The sequence below is a fragment of the Anser brachyrhynchus genome (genome assembly GCF_964034855.1).
Source record: "Anser brachyrhynchus genome assembly, chromosome: 13".
In the NCBI taxonomy this organism is placed as follows: Eukaryota; Metazoa; Chordata; class Aves; order Anseriformes; family Anatidae; genus Anser; species Anser brachyrhynchus.
The window spans coordinates 14043992-14061944 of NC_137708.1; the positions used below are offsets into that span (position 1 = coordinate 14043992).

Genomic DNA, 17953 nt, shown 5'->3' on the forward strand with positions numbered 1-17953 from the left:
GCTTCTCCGTGGGATCGGGCCTGTGACTTCTTTTATGGCCTTTTATTCTGTCTGAGCCTCCAAGTCTGGTGCTGACCGCGGGCATCGCTCGCGTTCACCGGGGTGTCCCCAGGACAGGCCCGGGAAGCCTCGTCACCCCAGCAGCTCACAGCAGCCGTGCTGTGGCAGGATGCCACAGCTACTGCTGGAGACGGGGGAATTGGGACTGCCTTTCCTAATTTAGGCTTGGTGAGCAATGACTGGACGTTGTTAATGTCCAGTAAAAAGCCTCCGGTGGTTAGACAGGTGATGGGCAAGGCAATGGGAAGGTTTCTGTGCAAAGCTTTGCACTCAAAACTCATGAATAATCCTTTTATTTGGCTGAATTTTTACATACTTAGGGCTGTATGTGAAAAATGTTTTCCGAAAAGTTTTAATAGATTTGTTTGTGTGGTTCCAAGTACTTTTTTGGAATCTAACCCACTGCTTTAAAAAGAATATTCTTTATATCTCCGTGTCTCAGAAATTGTTGAGTTAAGCAAAACTTGGGTGTGGGCCATCCTTCTGAAGGAGAAACGACGACGTAATTTTTGAAAAGAAGCAGCACTGCCGGTGAGAAGCAGTGACTAAGATAAGAACTTCAGTTCCAATGTAGGTCACTAGGATAACAAACAAGATCACACACTCCTTTTGAACTAGGATAAAAGCTTGTAATTTGACCAGCGTATGACTGCTGTGAGAGCAGCAGCCTAGCAGGTCCCCCGTACCTAAACCTGTTACGTAGGTGGTGTTTGCAGCAGGGACACCAGTCCTTGCGTAAGGTTTTCCCTGGAAGTTCGTGTTCTGAGCTGAAATTGCCGACTTAATCCCAGCTGCACTTTTTACTGAAGTGCTTAGGGCTGAAACACATGAAGCCTTTTATATAGCTGCATGTTTACGTGTTACTCTGGTACTTCTGTTGTGTCAGGAGCTTCAGTCCTCTTCCAGGTAACTTCAGTGTTGCAGTTTATAACCACGGCATTACAGTTTATCCGATCCAGGTTTTTCAAGCAGGTGGACTGACATAATCTCACATGGGTGCAGTGAGCAAGAATTCGGCCTGTTGTCCCATTTCGCCTGCCCTGCAGAGCACTCTCCCTGTACCACCGGATGGGCTCTGTGTTGGCCACAAGCACCAGATAGATCAGCGTTGGTGAATGGCAGGTGTACTCGCAGGTTCTCATTGCACACATGCCAGCTGTACCGTCAGGTGTTGGAAGGACTCCGATCAATCCTCAGTGGCCCCACGCTAGTCGGGCCGTTCTTCCACACTACCAGGCCCTGTGCTTTTCTGGCCATGAGAGGTCAGCTGGGCCTGCTTCTGTGGCAGCAGGTGGTGCACACAGATCCAGGAGTCCCAGACGTGTCCCAGTGTCCCTGGCTGCTCCCCGGTTACACCCGACCACTTTTCTAGCTGGTGACCCCTGACCTCTTCGGCTTGAAGCAATTGCTGCTCCCGAGGCTAAGTCTCGTTTGCAACTGTGTTTTAACTGGGTTTTGCATTTCCTTCCAGGATTAATTTTTCTCCGTCTCTATTTACATGGTGATAAGAAGTACTGATCCCACTCCGTCAGTCTGGACTGATGAATCTGAGCGATAGAACAGGTAACGGCTAATTGGGCTTCCAGGGACTCAGGCAGGGAGAACCACCCCCTCCCTGTGGAGTACATCCACATTTTGGGACTGGAGAAATCATACAGAAATCATACAAATCGTACGCTGCCCAAGTCCCCTGCAGGGAGAGGAATCCTTGCTCCAGAGCAGGGGAGGGAGGGGGAATTTTTGTTGCTTTTTCTGTGAGCAGCATCTTTGACATCCTCTCAGCTGTGGGTGGTTTTATTTCATTTGGAGTTACCGACCTGAGAACAAATCACCAGTGAAGAGGTCACCCTCATCGTGATGGATTTTATATCATTGCATGGGGCTTGAGAGTACCGTGTCCTTACAGGGAATTGTGGCCAACTGTTCTCCTCACCTGTGCTGCAGAAGCAGTTAGTGTACAATAAAGACAGCAGCCCACAATGACTGCTGACAGACAGACCCCAGGGAAGCCAGGTCACGTTCCCTTCCTTTCGCTGGTTAATGCCAGTGGAGGAACAGTTTTGACTTGCAGCCTTGGCTATGAATCCCCGCAGTAGGATGCAGGTGGGATGATGTGGTGGGAGTCCACCAGTGCAAGCATCGGTCGTTGGCTGCAGGGCATTTCAGGTGAGCCTGTCTCATATCGTTCCTCGAATCTCCTGACCGTACCCTGCTGTTGCCTAATACTAATCCTGTGGGGGATCAGCATACCTTCCTCCTGTGCCCTTGCGCTGGGACAGAAATCTCAGATGCTCTTTAAGCATTGCAGTGAATTCCAGCAGCCTAGCTGACTCCCCAAAGCAGGACCAGGTACTGTGCTGCCTGGCACAGACTTCGAACTGAGATCAGCTCTCATGTTTGCAGAGGAGACGCTGGTTCCTGTGCAGAAATCAGTGCTTTGGTAGGGTTCCCCATCCCTGGTGTTCCCCTGGCTGCATCAGGTGCTGGCTGGGCTTGATTGTGGCTGGGGCTGTTTTCACAGAGGGGACTGCAGAGGCAGGCTGGGGGCTGCTGACTCTTTTCCGGTACAATTACAGTTATTGTAGATGTATGTTTGGGCATATGGCAAAGGTTTCACCTCTCAAGCCTCAGTAGGTGACAGAACAAGCAAGAAACTATGTAATCGAGTGGAGGCTGGGTCAGGGATGATAGAAACATCCAGGAGGTCGTAGGGTGCAAACCAGTAAGCTCCATGTTCTGACAGCCTCAACGAGATCAGGCAATATGACTCAGTAAGTACTTCTGTCCTTTCCTTCCAGAGCCCTGTGTCGTGTAAACGAACTGATGGATGAAGATGAGAAGGACAGGGCAAAGAGGTATGAAGGGATGCACGGAGAGCTGAGCTTGCAAGCTCTTCCAGGGGAGAATTGTAAATGCTGTGTTGTCTGATGGTTGTAAAAGTAGTCGGGACACTGATGTCGGAGGCAAAATCCTACAGTTTTCAGGCTGTGTACAGCAGACCACATAAAATGCAATTTTGTCACCATTTTCAAGCTCCTCATGGTGTATTTGACCACCCCTACAATGGGTTAATCAGCTCGGTGCTCCTTAGATTACATTCCTTTACCCTCAGAATCTCATGTTATCCCTTGGCTATTTATCATGCTGATGCAGTACCCCAGTCTGTGATTTTATTGACCTCACGCAGTGCTGCCCACCTGGGTTCCCCATGAGACTTAGAGGGCAGTCCTGCCTTAGCACAGGTAGGAAGGAGCTGGTCTTCCTTCAGAGGAGCTTTGTTCAGCTGTAATTACTCATTGTACATTAGTGCCAAAACAGAGAGGGCTGGGAAAGGAAATGCTGGATATGAGAACCTCCAAATGCCAACCTGAAAGTGAATGGAAATCCTTTCTGCATACCACACTCGGGCTGGATTACAGGGCTGATGTATCATCATGAATACACTTGTAAAGAAAATTAATTACTACTGGAAGAGGTTGTATGAAAATAGGGTTATCTCAGATAGGAGCATTGGAAAGAACATTTTGGAAGAAACTGAATGGATTTGCTTTCTCCTTTATTGTTTTTAATGGAGGGGAAAACCCTAATAAACCATTCTTTAATTGTATTAATGCGAGCTGGAAACGAGTCTGTGGTTTCCGCAGCCAGACTCTTAACGTACCCAGTTTCATATATCATGCTGCTGCCACTCCAGATTTTCAAACCCAGATATGAGAGCGTGTGCTTGACTTTGTTCTGCAATCAAATTACCTCTGCGCAGCGTTCTCTGGGAATGAGCTATGTCTGCAGGTACAAATTCAAGAACGAGGCATCCTTCTCATTTTGACCTTTATATGCGTGCATAGTAGCTGCAAAACAGAACTGGGCAAAAAGTCAGTGTGTGATGCCTTGAGTATTGTACTGGAGAAATTTTATCCATAGCACCTTTGTGAAGCCATCACTGGTTTTGAAACAATGAGAACTGCTGCTGAAATGTGCGTAAGGATGCAGTCTTGCTCAAATGCATATAAATCCGATTTGTTACCTGCAGGCATTCCTTGCTGACAGTGAGTTCAGTCCTGCTGCAGGGCTTAAAGCACCAACACTTACTCCCAAGCCTAATTTTAAAGAAATGAGCAGTCCCAGCAGAGTTCAGATTCTTGTATTTAAAGTGTTTTGCTGGGATAGGGCCACTTGCCCCTCCTTGGGTTGAGCTGCAGACCCTTCGTTTTACTTAGTGCCATTCATGTTTCTGTCATCCAGGGCATCACGCAACAAATCTGAAAAGAAGAGGAGAGACCAGTTTAATGTCCTCATTAAAGAGCTTTGCACAATGCTGCAGGGCCACGGCCACCCTCTCAAGATGGACAAGTCCACCATACTGCAGAGGACCATCGACTTCTTACAGAAACAGAAAGGTACTGAGGGTGCCCCTTTACCCTTGGAGGCACTGGCTCTGCAGCTGACCAGCAGCCAGTTGCTGCTCAGAAGATGAAAACTATTTTTCCCAAGCATCTAAAAACCCCGTATTGGACATGAATTTAAGTGAGAGTCAGATTAAGGCACAGCAGTTGGCCTCAACAGATGGGCTAGGCTTGAATGCAGTGACATCGCTGCATTTGCCTCACCGACCTCCACATACCTTGGCATGCTTTGTGTGCTCTCAAGCAGAGCAGGAAGGAGGACCTGAGGAACAGCATACGCCACAAAAGCCTGGGGAAGAGGATTTCTGCCCCCTCTTCCCAGGTCTGCTGGGCTAGGATCTGGATGGGTGCAGCCCCTCAGGCTGCCTACAAGCTCCTGCCTTACTGCAGTGGCTGCAGAGCCAGCCCCAGTCTGCTGTCAGTGGTGCTCTGAGGCTAGCCCAGAGCATTGGAAAGAACATTTTGGAAGAAATTGTTTTCTTCAGTTTTGAAGGTTTCCTTCTAACTACCCAAAATGTCTCCTCTTTTTTTTTTCTCTTGATTTCTAATGCATTTCTATCATGATGGCGTGGAAATTGAGTGTTGCATATAATAAGGCTTTGTATGGAGAATGATCTGAGGATGATTCCTCTGAAAGCCTCTTAAAAGAAATCGTGTTACTTGAAAATGAAAAAAAGTCCCAATGAATGTGAGTCATGTTGCTTTTTTGATGTTTTCTCTGTAAGAAATCACAGCACAGACAGAAGCCTGTGAGATTAGACAAGACTGGAAGCCTTCATTTCTTAGCAACGAGGAGTTCACCCAGTTGATGTTAGAGGTAAGAAGAAATTAAAGCTGCATAGATTAGTGAAAAGTAATCGGTTCAGTGGAGTAGTTCAGACATACAGTTCCTTTCACCTGTGGGTCCCAGTGTTAATGATTTCTGATTTGCTGGCACATATAATCCAAACCTGACAGAGACCAGTGTTGTGCTAAATGCTTTGCAGACACAGAATTAGGAATATGACTGCTTCCCCTTAAAGGTAAACAGCTTTTAATTTAGGCATGAAGCCCAATTTGGCCCAGATTTGGCCAGGTGAGAGAGGAGAAACAGAACTGCCCTTCTCAGACCAGCTGCTAGAGCAAAAACTGGAAAGGACCTGAGCAAAGCAGAGCAGCTCCCATCCTCCCACATCCCATTAGCAAGGCTTTGCTGCCTTTGCTGCCACTAGCTGTGCAGGGCTGTACCTGTGCTGTACTGCCACGTCTTTTACTTTGGTTGCTTTTATGTGTGCTCAGATCAGCCCTGATCCTGTCACCTATAAAACGATGAGCTGATCTAGAAACACCCCACAAGCCTACATTTTTCCTTTCTTAAGGATGCTGCTTGGGTTCTGTACTGCTTTCTCCTCCGGCAAGGACATCTCCTACCCTGCGTAGGCAGCCGCTGCTCTTTGCCCCACCAAAACTAGGGTGTATGCTGGGCTGAGCTGGGAGGTGCTGCAGTGTCTTAGTTACTCCTTTTCATCAGGATGTCATGACTCACCTCCCTGGAAAAGTCTGTTCATTCTTTCTGGGAATTTTTCTTACCAAACAAGCTAGTTTGTTCCAGCTGAATCAAAACAAATTTCTCCCTTACAAGTGGCCGGGGAGAGCCCTTCAATAGCTGTTGGTTTGCTGGACTATGTTTGACCATTGAGCAGTTTACTTAAAATCAGTGGTTTTACCCAGAGAGGGCTTATTATTAGCAAAGGCAGGGACTCAGACAGTGAGGTAGGGAATAGCTGGCTGTGGGGAAAGATGCTGGATGCTCCCTCTGCGCAGCATCTTTAGCTGCCTGCAAGCTGAGCTGCGGAGCAGCCTAATGATGTCGTTAGAAGAGCTGGCTTTGTACACGGTGCTGGCCAGGCGTCAGACCTCCTAGATCTTCTAAGTGTTACAGAAGAATAGGAACAGACTGAATCAATGGTACAAGAAGATGTTGTGAAGAACAGGGAGAGAGCTCTCAAAGAAGAAAGCACGTGCAGTGATTTAGAAGGCACAGAGAACATAGACTCCGGGCCAGGAACCATTGTGAAAAGGAAAGGGAACACAAACTTTGAAAAGAAAGGGAAAACAAACTTTCAAATTGTTGTGTCAGTTGCCTAGCAAATGAGTGCTTTAAGCAAGATAAATAACGCTTCAGATCTTGTCCTCATGAGCCATAAAATGATTTTAAAAAAATGTATTATTTTATTCGCCTGTCTCTGTTTATCCATCCATCCATCCATCCATCCATCCATTCATCCATAATGCTGGGTTTGCCATGATGATATCTAACATTTCCTTACACACGGAACTGGTTAACTGTTGTGTAATTCAGAACACATAATGAAGTGACTGAAGTCACTAAGATTGTGTGGGTGTAGAAAATTTAACCACCACCGTCTTGCTTCACATTAAATAAGTACTCACTGAGTGCAAAATACAAGTCAATTTAATATTAATGAGCAAATAAGAGTGTAAGAAGAATGCTGAATTAGACACCATGTGTTATTTTTATTTTTCTACATTAAACCGTCATTGCCATAATTGATTCATGTTGGTTTTAGACTGTTACAGTCATCACCACTGAGTAAACTAGCCTATTGTATTGTAGTTTACGTTGTTCCCATGCATAATTCTTTTCTTTTTCCTTTGGTCTGCCTTTTGTCATTAGGCATTAGATGGCTTTCTCATCGCACTTACCACTGATGGGATTATTATTTATGTATCCGACAGTGTCTCCTCTCTGCTCGGACACTTACCGGTAAGTTCTGACACCACAATGCCTTGCAGAATTGCTCCCCTGCCTTAGCACAGCCCCGTCACTGCAGAGATGGGGCTTGGGTTTGTCCAGCCAAATGTTTGTGAAATCTGTATGTGATGAAGCTCTTCTCAGATGATTTAAAGGGGATTTCAGGACTAAATACATGCTCTCCTAATGCCATTGGGTTTTTCGACTTCGAGCCCATGGTCTTTAGTAGCAAAAATGTTAGTTTTCCATGAGAATTTCTAGACATCAGGTCGTTTTTGATACAGAAGCTTCTGCTGGCCCCTCGAAACCAGTTTTTGTTTTTATCTGGTGCAAAGTGAGAGCCATGCTATGTGAGGGCAAATTGGAACCTGAATGTCCTAACCTGGCTGAATGTCCTAGTGTGCAAAGAAACAGAGATCCACCTGCAGATCAACTCAGCTTCCTTGTGTTAAGCATCTGTGCTAGCCAGGCAGCATCTGTGCTCCACTGTAGGATGAAAACGCGTGTGGTTGTGTCAGGCTGTGCTGTGGAACATGACAAAGCATTCTTTTGCATCAGTCAGATTTGGTGGACCAAAATATATTAAACTTTCTGCCTGAGCGGGAACAGAGCGAGGTGTACAAGCTCCTTTCTCCACACGTGCTCATGACAGATCCTGTTGCAGCTGATTTTCTCAACGGTAAGCTCTTTGCTTGTCTGTCGATCAAGGAAATTTGCCAAAGGCAAGCAGCTCCCAGGGGCAGCCTGCACCAGGCCCTCCAGCTATTTAATTCTCCTGCCTGCTGCTGCTTTTGGCCTCTGTTCATATTTCTGGGTTTGGATGCAGCCCATCCAGTGTTCCTACTTGCTCCCAGTACTTGATTTGGACAGGCTGTATTTTACTGTTTGCTTTGGGTCACAGGACAGGGTGGAGTTGCCCTCCTTAGATACTTTTCTCAGGGTGGGACTGAGCCTGTGAAAGGGGTGAGGGGTTTGGGGGAAGAGCTTGGGTAGGAGAAATCCCAAAGGGTTTTGGGAAATCCCAAAAGTTTCCTTCCTCTGCCATTCTCCCCAGACTGTGTCCCCACACTAGAACTGGTGGCCGTGTCTTCCTTACAGCCACGTGCTGCAACCCCCTCCTTCTAGCAGCCCCTCCGTTCCCTGGTGGGTTCACCGTGGCCACCAGAGCTCACCTCCCTCCCTGCAGCCCCATAAGCATGCACAGGACCTGAGCACCCCTTGTGCTGGTTTCCCTGAAGCTGAAGAGCCCGTGGTCTGACCCATGGAGTTCAGACCTGGGGCAGAAAACTGAGCAAGAGCTTGGCATGGTGCCCTCCACAGCTAGCAGGAAGACTTAGGGTGACTCCAGCGCCCTTTGCTCTGCATCCCGCGGAGCGGTGCCAAAGCAGAGTGTTTCACGTGAAATCCTGCACGCGATGAAGGCAGGGGAAAACACCGACTTTGAGCTCGCCAGGGCTTCAGCCCTGTTGAAGCAGGGCAACTGTAAAGCTGTGGGAGAAGGGGTGGTCATAGGCATCCTAAAGCAGAACCAGCTGATCATTGCTCCTGCTAGTTATGGGTTTACTTACAGGGATCGGGAGCATCTCAGCAAAGGGCACTGAGATGCCAAAGCAACAGGGTGGATATAAAACCTGGACAGACTGAATATGTTGAATCTATGTGCTACCATGCAGGCTGCCAATAATGTGTATGTCTCCCTCTCTTTCTCTCTTTTCAGTGGAAAAGCAAATAGAGTTTTGCTGCCATTTAGCAAGAGGCAGCTTAGATCCAAATGAACCCCTGACGTATGAATATGTGAAATTTGTAGTGGATTTTAAATATTTTACTCATGGTGAGTTACCTCTACAGCCTGCTGTTACCTCTCAGCCTCTCTCCCTTAAATTGTCTGTTTTTCCGTAGCCTTGTTTCAGCTGAAAATGCTGTAATCAGCAGGGGTGGAGTGTGCTGTGGATATGTTAGCAAGATTTTTTTTCACATAAAAGCTTTGGGGAGTCTGTTGGTCAGAGGAGTGACACCAGACTGATCTTCCCTCCATTTGACTCCCTCCATGACTTGATTGTGAAGCAGCCTACGTATTCAATTAACGAGCAAAATATGCTATTCTGTTTCACTTGTGGCAATTGAGTGACACTTTTTAAAGATGAAATGGTTTGAGAAACTTGTAAAATCCTGGATCTTGCAAGTGTTGGGCTGCAGAAAGGTGCTATTTCCTGGAAATAACATAAAAAGGGAGAAACTTCTGGATTTGATGTGAACAATTTCCTTGGGAAAATACTTCAGCCTTTTGTTCACCACATCTTCTAACATCCAGTTGTGACTTCCTTTGTGTTGAGAAAAAAGATTCAGGGCAGAATAAAGGTACCAAGAGTTCTTTCTGTAATCCTCTTGATCTTCAATTTGTGATTTTTAAAGTGACGCTTGTAAAACATACACTGGGAAAAAAAGATCATGCAAATCCCTCTACTTTTCAAAGTCAGCTGAAGTTCAGTGACTTTGCATCAGTTTTCCATCCTCCCTAAGGACATGCTAGCAAGGAGGCTGTAGCTGCGTGCTGGGAGCAATCAGAGCTGTCTTACGAGGCTTCCCTGCAAGCCAGGGGTGGGTGGCTGCAGCTCTGTAACTCGGAGCCTAAAGGATCGTGCTTTAAATAACATCAGTGTCTATCAGTGTGGCATCGCGGTGTGGGTCGGAGGAATTTGTTGCTTGGGTTTCATCAGTCGTCGTGCCTGTCCTAACATGAAAAGAAAGGTCTCCTTCCTCTTCGTCTTAAATAAATTGTCTGGTTGTGTCTAGTGCCTACACCCTCCTGTAATGGCTTTGAGTCAGCTATTGCACGAGCTTTCAGGTCAGCCACAGAGGAGCAGATATGCCTCGTAGCGACTGTTCGTCTCGTCACACCACAGTTCTTAAAGGTGAGAGCTCTCCCACTGCCTTTTCCCTTTTGTACCAGAGCCAACCCATGCTCAGCTGGAGCTGCTGCTGTACCACGAGCTGTGCTCGGTGCCCTCGCACGAGCAGCCATGTCACAGCAGCCTCTCACAGTACATGCAGCAGTGCAAACTGCCTTGTGCTCAGGGCTTGTAAGTGAGGGAGGGCACTGCTGTGCTTGGGAGGGTGAGATGGCATATATTTTGGAAGGAGAAAATGTAAAATGGGAGTTGCGTTTGAGAAGAGGTAGTTGTGTGATGGGGTGTTTCAGAGCAGCGAGCTCAGGGGGTGCCAATAAAAGGTGCCCAGCTAACTGCTTGGAAAGTTGGAGGCACTGAAGAAATATACCCCACTGCTCCTTGGTGTAAGGAGGCCAACCACACTTGGAGACCCCGAGCACCGCAGTTCATGGACTCTTTCTGCCAGTCTTTAAGTGTGGCACGGTGCCGCAATGGCAGGGATAAGGACAGCGGGTGCTTCTTGCTGGAGAGAGCATCAGCCAGCCCAGCTTGAGGCTGGAACCTGCTCCGTCATCCATCTTCGGTTAGCAGTATTTACAGGAAGTTGGGGAATGTTGCCTGCAGACTGCAAGATGAGGCCCTTGGACTATTTATCCTAGCTCTGAAACTCAGCCCAGGGTAAATTATTCAGCCACTTTTCATCAGTTTATGCATCTATAAAACAAGGTTTATGCATTCCTTAGAGGAAAAAAAGTCGAGTGCTTTAAAAGCCTTGTGTTTTGCTAGGGTTTATTATACCAAGATGATGCATTCTTGGTCTTGAGGGAGAGCTCCTTTTGTTATTTCGCAGAATTAAATGTCTGAATGTGCCAACTGTTTTGCAGGAGCTTTGCAATGTTGAAGAGCCATGTGAAGAATTTACATCGAGGCATAGTTTGGAATGGAAGTTTTTATTCTTGGACCACAGGTAAGAGATTTGGTCACTGAAGTATAAACAATTTGTAGTTTAAAAATAGAAATGTTTGTGTTGCTATTGCCTGACATCCCAAGCAAAATAGCTCTAATTAAATTAAACTACACCGATGATAATATTCTGAACTTACTTATCAGGCCTCTTTAAAAGCTTTGCCCTCTTTCTTACTTAAGGCAGGTAAGAAGCCATATAAAGTGAAGGTTAAATGTCTAGAAAAATGTCGAACTTCACCAAGACATGAAGTCATTGAAGCTGAGCACTGTGGGTCCTGTTACCTGTATTGATTTAGCTTCTCTGTTCACCATCTACAGCTTCCAGGATCTCAAAAATATTTTGCTGTATTGACCAAATTTTGATTTTCACCTTGATAAATGAAGGAATTTATAAAACTAAAAGAAAACGCAATGGATTGGATGGTTTAATTGCAGATTTGGTTTTGACTGAGTGCAGCATGGTGAGCTCGGGGAATGAAAAAGGAATCACTTTATTAAGCTGATTAACAGAGGATTCATTTTCTTCAGAAGAAGCTGGAGGGTTTTGTTCTCTCTTTTGCTTCTCTGCATTCGGCATGTATACGTAAACACATTGTGAAATCCAGCTCTTCCCATTATCCCTTCCTTTGCAAGTTCCGCAAAGGCAGAAATACATGGCTAGTAAGAAAGGCTGTCTGAAAGAAGATTTTTTGCAGGGGGGCTCAATATCCTCTGCACATTTGAATCAAGGACAAGAACGAGAATGTAACTGATGAATAATTTGCATTTCTGTAGTAAGGAAGATGCTCTGTGTGTCATACCTTGAAGCACAGGGGAACTGGCCACGCGGCAGCCCTACGGTTAAAAGGCTGTGTGGTTTGGGATGGTGGGCTTGTTATTATTCCTGTCGTGGAGATCTCGCTGCAGTGACTTCGTTAGACTTTAACTGGCCTGCCCAATGAGGCACGTCTTCAGAATCAGGTGATTTAACGAGGATTCCTAAAAGAGCCCTAGGCCCCTTATGTCACCGTCTGCAGCAGTGAGCTGGCTTTCCAAAGGGCTGCGTCCCAGCAGCTGCTGCGAATAAGGCACGCAGGAGCTCCTTTAAAGCAAATCAAAGAGTCTTTTGATGAATCTGGGTTATGACTCAGAGAGGAAGCTCTGTGCCGGGCACTCGCAGCCACTCCAGTCCCACTGATATCCCCGGCGAGGAAGCCATTGTTACTGGGAGTGGATTAAGCTAACGCAGATGCTGAGGCAGTTTGTGGCAGCACCAGCTCTAAGCGGTAAGCACAGACCCAAGAGCCAGAGGGGAATCATGTGGGTTGTATCATCTAATCACTGGTTCAAACCTATCTCCGGTGCAGTCCCCAGGATCTCTAGGACACTGTGAAATGTTTTGGGATATTTTCCTGTTTCTTGCTTGGTTACATCAGCTCACACGGCTTGATGCTGAGAGGTGTGCCATCAGTGGGGGCAGCAGGTACCCACCATTGCTTGGAACCTTCCATATCATAGCAATGGTATATATGGAGTTCTGATAAATAGTACAACAAACACTCTACAGACCTGGATAAACCTTAAAAAAAAATAAAGAAAATCTGTATTCTTGTTCTACATATACATATATGTAAAGGAAGAAATCCTGTGAACTTTCATAACAATCCATGTCTGTCCTGCATTCTCCTTATTTTCCCTTCTTTTATTAAAAGACTGGAGGGTCAAGTCCAGCATGTCTTACAGCTGAAAGGCCCACCACCCGTCAGGTTTTTGCCCACTTACCAATCCTGCACTCAAAGGCTCTCTGAAGATGTTGCATTTCCATTTGAAGAGCCAGCTGCAGGCCTCAAGGCTGGAAGTTAAGCTAACAAAACACTTCTAAATTGCTCCACAAGCAAGCCAGCTCCTTGTCAAATGACAGATTAGGAGCATTTTGTTGTTACTTTCTCATTTAAGGAAATCTGGCGAAAGTCATGGAAGCATAATACTTTCCTGATCAGCTTAAAAGTTTATCTGATGTGCATCTGAAAGACATCATTGTCTTGAAGATAAGCATGTCATTAAAGAGCCAAGAGACACTGGCCAAGCTGCCAAAGAGATGGCAAGGAAGGACACTTTAATAAATACATGTATTATCGTCCTTAACAGAAATCTGTGTCACATGGGGAAAAGGAACACAGTGCTCTCTGAGGAGTCATTTGGATAAATAGGGCTGCATTGTGGCAGAGACCACTGTGTGCTAAGTGGGCTCTGTTTCCAGAGATTTGCACTCAGAGAGTGGAGGCCTGGTTCCTCCCTTGTGCTGGGCAAGGTCTAGCAGATTGCTCAGACTTGCTGAGCCCTCGGGGGGTCACAGGCAGGACTTAGAGCCTCCCTGCACAGTGAGAAAAGAACAAACCTGATAAGGGAGAGGTTACAGACCTCTTCTGGCCCTCTGTAGTTGAATAATCTATGCCCACAGCATCTCTCCAGGGTACGAAGGTGGAACTGGGTCATTCAGCCAAAACAGCAGAACTTGCCATGTTAATACCAGAAGACTGAAGATTTCTGTCCAAACCAAAATGTACTTACACTTAATTTTTTGCTCACCTTCTTGGCCGCTTTGTGGCATTCACCTTCCTGCAGAGGGTCACTTGTTCAGTGGGCAGTGCCACCTCCCAGCGGCCCCAGGCCTGAAGCATTTGGTGTCCTGCTGACATTTCCCGAGGAAGTGCTGAACTTGCCAGGCGAGCCTCCTGCTGTCAGCACATCCAGCAGCCAACACAGGTGGAGCAAAAAGCCAAATGAGCTCAGCGTGGTCAAATCCTGCCTCACCAAGTACCCGTTGTGCTTGAGGCAGTGCAAGGGGGTGCATACCTGTGCCTCAGCATGCTGCTATAGGGACTAGAGGTAAAAATAGTGTTTTTCACCTTGCATTTCAGTGCTGTTTCATACTTATAACCTAGCAGGTTCCAGTGGAGGCTGTGTACAAGCTCAGACTTGTTAGTACACCTGCTTAAATATATATATATATCAGATTTTGCCTAGAAAATAAAACATCTAGAATTGACAGCAGAATAGTCTGGTGTCTATTCAGTGTGCCCGTCTAAATACTTCCTCGATTTCTGCTCTACCTGCCATAGAAATAACAGGCCTCAGAATCAGCCCCGTACCTATTCTCGTTACTACCCACATAGAAACATTTTTGCGGGTTGCAATTCCCCAAGCTTTTCCAGGAGAACAATTACTTTCTCTTTTCCTCAAGCTGGTCCTGACACACATTGCAGCTTCCCACTTACTTTTCCCTCTACGTTCACTACCCAGATGACATAGCCAACCTACCAGGTAATTTTACTCAAGCTCCGAGTTATTATGCACATGAACACCCGTAGCGTATCTCAAGCCATGTCTCACAAGCGTGCTTAATGAATTGAGTCACTTGCGTACGCACATGCCTTCTCTACACCCACATAATGAATAGGCTATGAACCAGTAAACACACACCTTTTCATTTTCTCGGTTTTTGCCTCTCCCTCTCTCTGTTTTTCTTTTTTTCTCTTGTATATGGCAATGCATCACAGTGAAAATCCACTCCCAAAAGGATGTATGAGATGGTTTTGGTCGCTGGCATCCATCACAGCATGTCGGCCCTGGTGTCGCAGTGTCAGGTTGGTGCTTACTGCCTGCCCTCTGCTTCCCTCCTAGGGCTCCACCCATCATAGGATACTTACCCTTTGAGGTTCTGGGAACGTCAGGGTACGACTACTACCACGCAGATGACCTGGAGCTTCTCGCTAGGTGCCATGAACACTGTAAGTTCCTCTCCCGTCACCGTGTGCCTGTCTGTGATCTCTTGTGTCACCTGTGCAGCCTGCCACTGTCATCGCAAAAGTCTGGGAGGGAGGGGATGCCCTCTTCCCATCAAAGAAAAATGGCCTTAGCTGTGCCTGGCTGGGAGGCTCTGTCCCTGCAGAATTCAGTCAGATCAGCAACTATTTCTGCAGCTTTTCCAAACTGGCAGATACACGGTTTGAGCTCATGTTGTATGAGTGAAATTAGATTAATAGATGGGAATCCAGAACTTCCTACCCTCTGTTCCCCATTTATGAGGGCAGCCCTGACCCTTGGGATGTTGCTGATTGTCACCGTTCCTGGAGACTTTCTGTAGGCCAACAGGACCTGAACATGTAACTCCCACCTGCCCGGGGCAGCAGAGCCTCACAGCCCCTCTGTGGCTGCAGGGCCACACTGGGCTGGTAGCAGGGCAAGGAGCCTTGTCCTTTCACCAGAACATCTGCTGGCACAGAAAGAAGTCTGGGGGCTTTCAGCCCAGATTTTTCTCAGCGTTGCATCATTTTGAAGATTCATCCAGCTCTGGCTGATGTGTGAACACAGAGAAGTGACCTGCGGGAGCCCACAAGGAGCCAGGTCCCATGGAGGTGCTTTTTCCCAAAGACTGTATTTTTTATGTTTTGTTGCATACACTTCAGACTAAGATACTGAACCAGAATAAAGTCTGTCCCCTAGCTGGTTTGCAATGCCAAGAAATAAAATCTAACTACACACTCTGTAAAATGCATCTTGGTAATCAGCTATTTTTCCAGAAAATACTGCTTACAGGTTTTCTGTTGGGCAAAGGTGCTCTGTTTGTCAGTCTGCCATCTCTGTTTGGAAGGAGAGTGTTTTGCCACGAGGAAACGAATCTACCCCAGAAAGTGGGGAAGGGGAGGTGCTGAAACTGCTCTGCAGTGCTGGCAGCATGATGCAGGGACACCAAGGAGCTCTGTGACCCCCAGCACTGCTCCAACGCTGAGTTGCAAACCCCCACCACCACTTCTACCACTGCCCCATACACATATGTGAGATGCTAAAGGACCTAGCAGAGAGTGAGAAAATGATTCTTTCTCTGAGTATCAAATTTCCGCACTCTGCCTTCTGCTGGCTTCCCTGCACAATCGAGGTGAAGCACAATGACCCAGTGGGCAGCAGGGGCACAGGCTGCCTGGCTGACACGGCTTGGGTCAGGTGCAGCAAACACATAGATGGGAATACTAAATAAATACTTTATTTGCTTATAACAGTGGCACTTTTTAGTGTGTTAAAAGGGCCATTCAGGCAGAAGTGAGCTACTTAACCAGCTGATGTCTTTTTGGTAATACACGCTTGCAGTTCAACGTAGATGCTAATGTTGAGAGTGAATTTATTTAGTGGTTTACATCTCTGCTCACCACTGATCCCCTCTTCTTACATTAAAAAAGCATATCTGCCTAGCACACCCACAGGCAAGGATCTTTAAATCTTCTTGTGCAGATAGGCAAGGTAAGATGCTGGTGAGGTGACTTCCAGAAGTTGCTTCAGGACATCTGTGACAGGACCAGGCGCTGAGCGATCCCCAGCACAGCCTGCTAGCTGGAAGGCCTCTAAGGGCTTCTTCTGAAGCCCATCCCTGCTAATGGGATCGCTGAAGAAGGTAGCCCTAACAGTTCAAAAAGTAGAGATGTGCAGGTTTGTAGAAGTGCCTGGGTTTCTATGGCTGGACAAGCTCCCATCTGTCAGGTTGGCCTCTGCGGGCAGGCATCTTGCCGTTCTGAAGTGAAATGGGTTTGCTTAAACCACGCTTGTATTTCACTTTGCACTAATTACAGGTAGTTTAAATGAGCATGTTTCATTTTGTACTGACAGCAGTCTGGGAGCAATTAATGTGGTTATTTAATGTAGTTCCCCTCATTATGTTCCCATTTTATTACAGCATCTGTGATTTTTCTGAACATAACCTGATGATGTGTACTAGGTCTATTGTATTTAGGCCAGCTCTTAGAAGCAAACTCTCAGTTAAACTGCTGAACTCCGCTATCTTATCGTTTTGTGCCATTTTTAGGATCCTGACTTCAGGCCCACTGTCTCTGAAATGCATTTTCATGTGCTTCTGAAAGGCCAGTGCCTTGCTTACATGATGTTGTCTGTGCTTATTACTTTCAGAGAAGCCCATTAATTAGTTCTAGGAATAAAACCAGTTAGATAGTTATGCCAATTACTAGTTATAAGAACAATCTTAGAATAGTAAAGTGCACTCTTGTGAAAATAAGTAGGAAAGAACCCAAATGAAAGCTCAGCACAAGGTTTTGTGCCCATCATGCTTGTAAAGCCACAAGAGCCTTCTTAGTGGGGTAGCAAACTGCAAGGGAGAATGGGACTGAGTGTTTTGGTTTTTTTCTAATCTCCTTTATACCATGAACTTTCTGTAGTTTGTTTGCCATAAAGTGCTTTCTTTTTGTTTACCAGTGATGCAGTTTGGAAAAGGCAAGTCGTGTTACTACAGGTTCCTGACCAAAGGCCAGCAGTGGATCTGGCTGCAGACACACTACTACATCACCTACCACCAGTGGAATTCCAAGCCCGAGTTCATCGTTTGCACTCACCTGGTAGTTAGGTAGGAGCAAGCTCCAAGCACTTTACACTACCTGTTCTGTGCACACATCCATTATGTTTGCTGGTCCTGTTTTGTGTTAGCCAAATATTTGCTGTGCACCTTAGCACACTAAGATGGTATGCAATTGTATACAGTACAACAGGAAATATGGGGAAAAACATAATGTGTTCTCACCACTCTTTGGCAACTGGTCTGGAAGCCACCACTGGCCACATCTATCAGTGTTGTGTTCCTCTTCTGTCCCCAGTGATGACATGATGTGGCATCACAAGGAATTGAAGCTCGCAAGGCATCACAAGGAATCAGACAGCTTTATGGGCTTCAAAACTCTTTAAATACTCATGACCTAGCTATGACCTACCATGGTAGCTGCTGTCCTGCTGGCCGCGTTCCTTGCCCACAGCGTGGCCCAGGATCCCCTCCAGTGGGATGCTGGCCTGGGCTCGGCTGCGGAGCTGGGCTGGAGCCAGCCACGGGTGGAAGCACTGGAGCT

At 46.5% G+C, this 17953-nt stretch overlaps 1 protein-coding gene across 12 annotated transcripts in view; it reads left to right on the forward strand.

The window, feature by feature from the left end:
• The window catches only part of PASD1 (PAS domain containing repressor 1), a 97241-nt gene that overhangs the window by 70247 nt on the left and 9041 nt on the right, over positions 1 to 17953 (forward strand). For 11 of the 12 annotated variants that reach the window (XM_080553994.1, XM_080553991.1, XM_080553992.1 and 8 more), the window contains 11 exons: positions 1532 to 1623; positions 2859 to 2915; positions 4303 to 4457; positions 5189 to 5280; positions 7141 to 7230; positions 7777 to 7897; positions 8936 to 9049; positions 10012 to 10130; positions 10991 to 11073; positions 14736 to 14842; positions 17313 to 17460. In XM_080553994.1, coding sequence (XP_080410120.1) covers positions 2884 to 2915; positions 4303 to 4457; positions 5189 to 5280; positions 7141 to 7230; positions 7777 to 7897; positions 8936 to 9049; positions 10012 to 10130; positions 10991 to 11073; positions 14736 to 14842; positions 17313 to 17460 — 1061 coding nt within the window. In that variant the 5' untranslated portion in view covers positions 1532 to 1623; positions 2859 to 2883. Of the gene's footprint in view, positions 1 to 1531; positions 1624 to 2858; positions 2916 to 4302; positions 4458 to 5188; positions 5281 to 7140; positions 7231 to 7776; positions 7898 to 8935; positions 9050 to 10011; positions 10131 to 10990; positions 11074 to 14735; positions 14843 to 17312; positions 17461 to 17953 lie in introns of those variants that run through there. The other variant, XM_080553990.1, reaches the window with a different exon arrangement.